Below are 9,414 nucleotides of genomic sequence, written 5' to 3' on the forward strand. Positions count from 1 at the left end.
AGTCTGAATTTGGCAATAAGTAGTTCATGGTCTGAGCCACAGTCAGCTCCCAGTCTTGTTTTTGTTGACTGTATAGAGCTTCTCCATCTTTGGCTGCAAAGAATATAATCAATCTGATTTCGGTGTTGACCATCTGGTGATGTCCATGTGTAGAGCCTTCTCTTGTGTTGTTGGAAGATGGTGTTTGCTATGACCAGTGCATTTTCTTGGCAAAACTCTATTAGTCTTTGCCCTGCTTCATTCCGTATTCCAAGGCGAAAGTTGCCTCTGTTACTTCAGGTGTTTCTTGACGTCCTACTTTTGCATTCCAGTCCCCTATAATGAAAAGGACATCTTTTTTGGGGGTTAGTTCTAAAAGGTGTTGTAGGTCTTCATAGAACCGTTCAACTTCAGCTTCTTCAGCGTTACTGGTTGGGGCATAGACTTGGATTACTGTGATATTGAATGGTTTGCCTTGGAAACGAACAGAGATCATTCTGTGGTTTTTGAGATTGCATCCACGTACTGCATTTTGGACTCTTTTGTTGACCATGATGGCTACTCCATTTCTTCTGAGGGATTCCTGCCCTCAGTAGTAGATATAATGGTCATCTGAGTTAAATTCACCCATTCCAGTCCATTTCAGTTCACTGATTCCTAGAAAGTCGACATTCACTCTTGTCATTTCTTGTTTGACCACTTCCAATTTGCCTTGATTCATGGACCTGACATTCCAGGTTCCTATGCAATATTGCTCTTTACAGCATCAGACATTACTTCTATCACCAGTCACATTCACAGCTGGGTATTCTTTTTGCTTTGGCTCCATCCCTTCATTCTTTCTAGAGTTATTTTTCCACTGATCTCCAGTAGCATATTGGGCACCTACTGACCTGGTGAGTTTCTCTTTCAGTATCCTATCATTTTGCCTTTTCATACTGTTCGTGGGATTCTCAAGGCAAGAATACTGAAGTGGTTTGCCATTCCTTTCTCCAGTGGACCACATTCTGTCAGATCTCTCCACCATGACCCGCCCATCTTGGGTTGCCCTACGGGCATGGCTTAGTTTCATTGAGTTAGACAAGGCTGTGGTCCTAGTGTGATTAGATTGACTAGTTTTCTGTCAGTATGGTTTCAGTGTGTCTGCCCTCTGATGCCCTCTTGCAACACCTACCGTTTTACTTGGGTTTCTCTTACCTTGGGCATGGGGTATCTCTTCACGGCTACTCCAGCAAAGTGCAGCCAATGCTCCTTACCTTGGACGAGGGGTATCTCCTCACCGCCACCCTTCCTGACCTTCAACGTGGGATAGCTCCTCTAGGCCCTCTTATGCCTGCGCAGCCGTGGCCTGGGGTTGGTCCTCCCGGCCACCGCCCCTGGCCTCAGGCGTGGGGGCGTGGGGTAGCCCCTCCAGCCGGCCCGCCACCCCTGGCCTTGGGCTTAGGTGGGTGGGGTAGCTCTTCCTGCCCGCCGCCCCTGGCCTCACGCTTAAGGGCGTGGGGTATCTCCTCCTGGCCGCCCCCCGACCTCGGACGTGGGGTAGCTCCTCTTGACTGTTCCTGCACCATCACAGTCTGGCACTCTCGGCCGCTGCCCCTGACCTCGGACGTGGGGTAGCTCCTCTTGGCTGCATTTTAGCGTGCCCGTCACAGCCGCCTGGAATTTAGAAAGATGGTAATGATGACCCTGTATGTGAGACAGCAAAAGAGACACAGAGGCACAGAATAGTCGTTTGGACTCTGTGGCAGAGGGCGAGGGTGGGATGATTTGGGAGAATGGCATTGAAACATGTATATTATCATATGTGAAATGAATCACCAGTCCAGGTTTGATGCATGATACAGGGTGCTTGGGGCTGTTGCACTGGGATGACCCAGAAGGATGGGATGGGGAGGGAGGTGGGAGGGGGGTCCAGGATGGGGAACACATGTACACCCATGGTGGATTCATGTCAATGTATGGCAAAACCAATACAATATTGTAAAGTAATTAGCCTCCAATTAAAATAAATAAATTTATACATTTTAAAAGAAGAAACATGTATATTACCATATGTAAAATAGATGACCAGTGCAAGTCCAATGCATCAAGCACGGCACTCAAAACCAGTACTCTGGACAACCGAGAGGGATGGAGTGGGAAGGGAGGGGGGAGGGGGGTTCAGGATTTGGGGGTCACATGTACACCCATGGCTGATTCATGCTGATGTATGGCAAAACCCACCACAATATTGTAAAGTAACTATCCTTCAATTAAAATAAATAATTTTTAAATAAATAAATAAAAACCACACACACACACACACAAAAACCCACCTCAGATCAAAGGTCATCTCCTTCAGGACTTCCTACTTTGAAGAGATAGTCCATTTGCATGATCTTGTGGCACTGTATCCTGTGACATCACAGCCTGCATGTGACATTACACACCCTGTGTGCATGCATGCTAAGTCACTTCAGTCGTGTCCAACACTGTGTGACCCTGTGGACTGCAGCCTGCCAGACTCCTCTGTCCATGGGATTCTCCAGACAGGAATACTGGGGTGGGTTGCCGTGTCCCCCACCTCCAGGGGATCTTCCCAACCTAGGGATTGAATCCACATCTCTTACATTGGCAGGCGGGTTCTTTACCACTAGCGACGCCTGGAAAGCCCATTATATACACCGTGCTGTGCTGTACTCTGCTGTGCTGCTGCTTAATTGCTCAGTCATGTCTGACTCTGCAACTCCACGGACTGCAGCCCGCCAGGCTCCTCTGTCCATGAGGATTCTCCAGGCAAGAATACTGGCATGGGTTTCCATGTCCTCCTCCAGGGGATCTTCCCAACCCAGGGATTGAACCCAGGTCTCCCACATTACAGGTGGATTCTTTACTGTCTGAGCCACCTGGGAAGCCCAAGAATACTGGAATGGGTAGCTATCCCTTCTCCAGGGGATCTTCCTGACCCAGGAATCAAACCTGGTTCTCCTGCATTATAGGCAGATTCTTCACCAGCTGAGCGACCAGGGAAGCCCCATTACATAACCTAGTGATTGGTTATTTACGTGTCTGTCTCTCCCTTTAGATTTCCAACTCTTAAAGGCAGGGACTGTGACTGTCTGAATGCTCATGCTTAACACAAAGCTTCCTGTCACATAGATCTCCAGCATGCTTTTGTTGAAGCAATGAATCGTCCTTGCTACCTCTCTCTCCTTCATGCCCTATGGCCTGCCCTTCCTCAAATCCTACCCACATCAAAAGACTCCTCCAATACATTGATTACTCTCCATCTTTACCACTCTGTTTCAAGCCACCATCCTCTATCAGGTGGACCTACATAACAGCCTTCTAATTGTCTAAATTACTTTAACCCCAGCAAACTAGTCCGATATAAGAGCTGGTGGGGGGGGGGGGTGGAGGGGTTGGGTCTAAAATGGAGAGCTCATCATGTCACTCACTAGCCAGAAAGTCTTTAGTGGTACCCATTAAAAGCAGCTCAATAAAAAGCTTGAGGGACATTAAAAATCTTAATTTTAGTAAGAAAAATTCCTACAAACTTATACCCCAGGATGATTTAACCTCTAAAACACATTAAGAACTACTATAGGGCTGTAAGGTGACTCCTTAACATTTAATAAAGAAAAATAGTTCTTCAGTATCTAGAGCTAACTCATTTTCTCTGCCTTCTGTGCTTAATAATGTCTCAAACTTTTTGATTTAAATCTGATAGAATATTTGATGTAATGGAGAAATAAAGGATTAAAAGTCTTTTCATAATATTTGTACCCAGGAGCTCATGTGTCACCATGGTGAGATTATGCTGTCAGGATATGACATAGAATGATTATGAAGTCATAGGCCCCTAAAACAAGCTGAGCCATTTTAAATCCAGCAGTTTCCTTGGGAGAGGAAACAGGACAACAAGGTCCTGGACATGAATCTCTTCATTTATGTCCTCCTTTTATCAATTTGGACAAGTAGTTGTTTAGATAGAAATGAAAGCAATGGATCTGCTACTGCAGGTATGTCCCTAACCTTAAAACCTAGAAATTATGATCTATTATGTTAAATGTATTCCAGTACTTAATTAGACAAGCGAGCTGTGTGTAAGAAATCTGCTGTTTATTCTACTTTACTATGAGTAGGTCTTCGAGAATTTCTAGGACAACACCTGAAAGTTTTACTTCTGTGTAAACATTCCAAACATAGAAACATGAAGAGTACAGCCTTACTGTCCCCTTTCATTCCCCTTCCCCACCCAATCCACCAACCCCTGCCCCTCCCCCACCAGCCATACCAGAAAATTCTGTGAATGAATCTAGCATGGTACCTAACACATAGTAGGTTTCAAGAATTGTGTTTTCTTGTCCCATCCCTTTTCCCACCATACACATTCACACACACATCAACACTCCAGTGCATTCACACATTCAAATACCTAGGTAATGGGTTGAACAAGCCACGACGTGGGGTAACCTAGATAATTATACTGATTAGCCAAAGACAGCTCCCAGATTTGGCTTGTAGACTGTGGCTGGCTGGGGAGGTGATAGAGGGAGGAAAATGACAGTGGTTATCATGCTTAAAGAAATGATTGATGATGAGATTTGACTTGGATCTGCAGTAACAAACCCCCATCAAAATGGAAGCAAACTTGGTTCCCAAGCACATGTTCTGATGATACATGTTCTTTCACAGTAACTACACGTGCTGAATTCAAGCAGACCAAACTGCAGGAATTACGGCGACGTCTACTCATTATTGTAATTGGTACCCTTATCACTGGGTATATGGTCACGTGTACCTGCTTGCTTCACTATAGGTGTGATAGCGAGGAAGCCCATAAAGCAGCCAAGTAAGTCTTACACCTTTGAATAAAAGTAGAAGTTTGTGGGGAGGCACGCATTCTTCACTATACTCTATAACTGTGAGAGTGGGGAAGTCCCCAAAGCAGCAACATTAAGTCTTACACCTTTGAACTAAAAACATAAAGCGTAGGGGTGTAGGGGTGAGGTGAGGAGGTGGGTGTGCACGCGCATGAAGAACTGTACCTGCACACGCATGCACACTCACACGTAAGCGGGTTCACTGTTGTTTTGTTACTTACCATTAACTTTAGACTTCAGAAGAGCTACCAACATCTTGTGGGCTGGATATGTTCACTTAAATGAAGCTCTTAAATTATCTCAAGTACATTATCAACTTTAGCCAAAACTTTCTCCTATTCAGGGTTCACTTGAGCCCCAGGCTGCTAATTTCATTGTAAGTTGAGTCTATGAAAAGAGGGAATGACTATCTAAATAAGACAGAATCAAAATCTTCTCAGGGGAGAAGGAGTTGGGTCTCTGCATTCCAAAGATAGTAACACATTTTGGATAATCTATCATTTTGAGATGTAATAACATGAAAAATTTTCAACTGTGTTCAGTGATTTTAGTCCCTGGCTTTAATATAGGAGGACTAGGCTGGCACTTGGTATACTGGGTCTCTAAAAATTTCCCAATCCAAGGACTGGTGACTGAAATATACCACTGTTCTATTCCTTCAGTTTTAGAGTTAGCTTGTGAGGATTAATATGTATGGTTACAAACCTTGATGGTGTAAATATGATAGGAAAACAATGAATTTGGTCTAAGACTTTTTTATGTGACAGGTTGTGACATTTGTGCCTCAGTTGCATATCAACTTGTGGCTTTTTTGTAAAAAGTATAATTTCTGGATTGCAGCCATTCTGACTGGCGTGAAATGGTACCTCATAGTGGTTTTGATTTGCATTTCTCTGATAATGAGTGATGTTTAGCATCTTTTCATGTGTTTGTTAGCCATCTGTATGTCTTCTTTGGAGAAATGTCTATTTAGTTCCTTGGCCCATTTTTTGATTGGGTCATTTATTATTCTGGAGTTGAGCTGTAGGAGTTGCTTGTATATTTTTGAGATTAGTTGTTTGTCAGTTGCTTCATTTGCTATTATTTTCTCCCATTCTGAAGGCTGCCTTTTCACCTTGCTAATAGTTTCCTTTCTTGTGCAGAAGCTTTTAAGTTCAATTAGGTCCCATTTGTTTATTTTTGCTTTTAATTCCAATATTCTTGGAGGTGGGTCATAGAGGATCCTGCTGTGATGTATGTTGGAGAGTGTTTTGCCTATGTTCTCCTCTAGGAGTTTTATAGCTTCTGGTCTTACGTTGAGATCTTTAATCCATTTTGAGTTTATTTTTGTGCTGGAGAGGGTGTGGAGAAAAGGGAACTCCCTTACACTGTTGGTGGGAATGCAAACTAGTACAGCCACTATGGAGAACAGTGTGGAGATTCCTTAAAAAACTGGAAATAGAACTGCCTTATGATCCAGCAATCCCACTGCTGGGCATACACACTGAGGAAACCAGAAGGGAAAGAGACACGTGTACCCCAATGTTCATCGCAGCACTGTTTATAATAGCCAGGACATGGAAGCAACCTAGATGCCCATCAGCAGATGAATGGATAAGAAAGCTGTGGTACATATACACAATGGAGTATTACTCAGCCATTAAAAAGAATACATTTGAATCAGTTCTAATGAGATGGATGAAACTGGAACCTATTATACAGAGTGAAGTAAGCCAGAAAGAAAAACACCAATACAGTATACTAACGCATATATATGGAATTTAGAAAGATGGTAACAATAACCCTGTGTACGAGACAGCAAAAAAGACACCGATGTATAGATCAGTCTTATGGACTCTGTGGGAGAGGGAGAGGGTGGGAAGATTTGGGAGAATAGCATTGAAACATGTATACTATCATGTATGAAACGAGTCGCCAGTCCAGGTTCGATGCACGGTACTGGATGCTTGAGGCTGGTGCACTGGGACGACCCAGAGGGAGGGTAGGGGAGGGAGGAGAGAGGAGGGTTCAGGACGCGGGTATACCTGTGGCGGATTCATTTCGATATTTGGCAAAACTAATACAATATTGTAAAGTTTAAAAATAAAATAAAATTTAAAAAAAAGTATAATTTCTGGATTAAATAAATTCTCTCTCTCCCTCTCAACAGTAGATTTGAAACAAGTTTGTGTCATTGCATATATAGACTATATGGTTATCCATTGTGGTTGAAACAGCAAAATTAAGAAAAAGAAAAAGCATTCAACACGAGTTCAAATCTGTAACCTGACTCATAGTTTTCACCACACTCTGATTCTTACTGTGTTCAATTTTCCTGCTAGAGCCACAAAAAGACCACAAGTCTAAATTGACACAATAGCCCATATTTTCTGGTAACAGCAATCTTACTCATCTAATTTAAATTGTCATATTCCAAATCCTCTGTATTTTCAGGGACAAGAAAGAAGATATCACCATCAAGGCATCCAGGTCATCTAAAATATCATTTACTGACTCCAAGTCACCGACTGCTGGTCTGGGAGATCCAGAAAGACAATCCGTGGTATCCAGAATAGATAAGTCATCTGGGCCCTCAAGTCCACGAAAAGTTCCTTCAAGTGCAGAAAAGTTAGTCAGGCCCTCGAGTCAAAAAAAACCATCCAAGCCATCAGCTCCCAAAAAAGTGTTAGGATCACCCCCCCAGGAAAAGTTGCATAGAACACGCAGTCCAAAAAAGGCACACAGGCAGGCTCATGCCCATAAGCTAGTCAGTCAGGTCAGTCCATCCTATCCAGAGAAGGCCATCAAGCCAACTTGGCCACCAAGTCTACAGTGTCGGGTCAAGCCAACCAAAACTCCTCTACCCTATCCAAAGAATCAAAGCTTCCCTGAGCATTCAAGTGCAGATAAACTGACCAAACGCCAGAGATATCTTAAACTAAAATGCCCAGCTAGTGCAGGTAGGGCAGAAATATTATCTAGGCCTCAACCAGTGAAGTTTTGTCGATGCTACAAGGAAAAGTGCCTTGTTTGCAGAGCTGTTTCTGAGCCGTTCATCACTCATGTTTCAGAAGCAAATAAAAAGCATGTTCCAGTTACACTGTTTTCACGGGAATTGAAGCACTTTTACAAGTCATATAAAAAGAAACAACCCAAATACAACACAGTGTATGGCAACATGAGTGACAGTGATATCACAACATACAACAGTGATGGTGAGAGTGACAGGGAGGTGATTATAATCTGCAACATAAAATGCAAGGAAGACATCTATAAAAACTCCCCAAATAATTAAGGGATCAAAAGAAAGACCGCCCATGCAGAAGAAGCAAACTTCTATGAACTATTACACGCTCACCATATTTAAGAAGCTGGTAGAGGAAAACTCCACTTGGTATCACTATTGAGATTAGACTTATATCCATCTCGAGGCAATTTACTTGAAAAATAGTAAATAAATGTGTGACATAACAACTGATTTTGTTGTAATTATGATTGTATTTTAGAGGTATAAATCTCTTTGGGAGGTATCTTAGATCTACTTGGGCAAATTCTGGGAGATGGTGAGGGACAGGGAAACCCAGCCTGCTGCAGTCCATGGGGTCGCACAGAGTTGGACATGACTTGATGGCTGAACAACAACAACGTAGATCTGGTCACTTGGATGGGCTTCCCAGCTGGTGCAGTGGTAAAGAATCCACCTGCCAATGGAAGAGATGTGGGTTTGATCCCTGGGTTGGGAAGATCCTTTGGAGGAAGAAATAGCAACCCACTCCAGTAGTCTTGCCTGGGAAATTCCATGGACCGAGGAGACTGAAGGGCTACAGTCGATGGAGTCGAAAAGAGTTGGACACAGGCACACTATTAAATGTGAACCACAGTCACAAACACACACACAAATATAAAAAGGGATTGCAAGATGGGTACCCTGGGCTCCTCTTTCCCTTGGATTAGCCCTCAAGTGAAGTCTCAACCCAACTATCTTTTAAATTTTGACAGAGTGTCCTCACAGTTTAAGACTGTCTTTCTCTGGTGCCCAGTGTGTGGCGGAAATGGCTCTGTGTGCTTGATTCTGGCTGCATTGGGGAAATTCCTGATAGTCATTTCCTTTTTTAAAACATATTTATTTGACCATGCCAGTTCTTAGCTGTGGCATGCAAACCCTTGGCTGTAGCATGTGATTCTCTGACCCGGGATAGAACCCAGACCCCCTGCATTGGGAGTGTGAAGTTTTAGCCACTGAACCACCAGGGAAGTCCCAATACTCATTTCTAATACCACTGCCTCTGATGACTGCTACCAAAGTAAGGGTCCAGGCTCCAGCCCCCACTCTCAAGGTTTTTGATTCTTTTGGTTACCCTTCAAATTGATAAAGAGAGTTTGCCCTGTTGTGCATTCTCAGAATGGCCCAGATAGAGGTCGGATATCTACCCATTTTCTTCACAGGGTACCTTCTTACTTAGAATCCAGAGGGCTGGGAGGCCAGGGGAAAACCTTGGAGTTATATTTTCTAGCTTCCTCACTGATGAGAGGTTATCCCTGCCCACTTCCAAGAGCATGGTTCAGAAAAACAGGCAAAATCCTGCAGTCC

The 9,414-nt window shown here is 43.5% G+C and overlaps 1 protein-coding gene across 1 annotated transcript; it reads left to right on the forward strand.

Annotated features, from left to right (window-relative positions):
• Positions 1 to 3,892: 3,892 nt before the first annotated feature.
• Positions 3,893 to 8,118, forward strand: LOC113887732 (uncharacterized protein CXorf66 homolog). Its single transcript, XM_027534933.1, has 3 exons — positions 3,893 to 3,980; positions 4,657 to 4,813; positions 7,278 to 8,118. The coding sequence occupies exons 1-3, from the start codon at positions 3,893 to 3,895 to the stop codon at positions 8,116 to 8,118; spliced, it is 1,086 nt and encodes a 361-aa protein (XP_027390734.1).
• The last annotated feature ends 1,296 nt before the right edge of the window (positions 8,119 to 9,414 follow it).

The sequence above is a fragment of the Bos indicus x Bos taurus genome, chromosome X, assembly GCF_003369695.1.
Source record: "Bos indicus x Bos taurus breed Angus x Brahman F1 hybrid chromosome X, Bos_hybrid_MaternalHap_v2.0, whole genome shotgun sequence".
NCBI classification, from domain to species: Eukaryota; Metazoa; Chordata; class Mammalia; order Artiodactyla; family Bovidae; genus Bos; species Bos indicus x Bos taurus.

Bases quoted from the DNA above. Each gene is read 5' to 3' on its own strand.
- LOC113887732 (XM_027534933.1), top strand. From the start codon at position 3,893: ATGAATCTCTTCATTTATGTCCTCCTTTTATCAATTTGGACAAGTAGT. The intron at 3,981-4,656 runs GTATGTCCCTAA...GTTCTTTCACAG, and splicing joins CAATGGATCTGCTACTGCAG to TAACTACACGTGCTGAATTC. The intron at 4,814-7,277 runs GTAAGTCTTACA...CTGTATTTTCAG, and splicing joins GAAGCCCATAAAGCAGCCAA to GGACAAGAAAGAAGATATCA.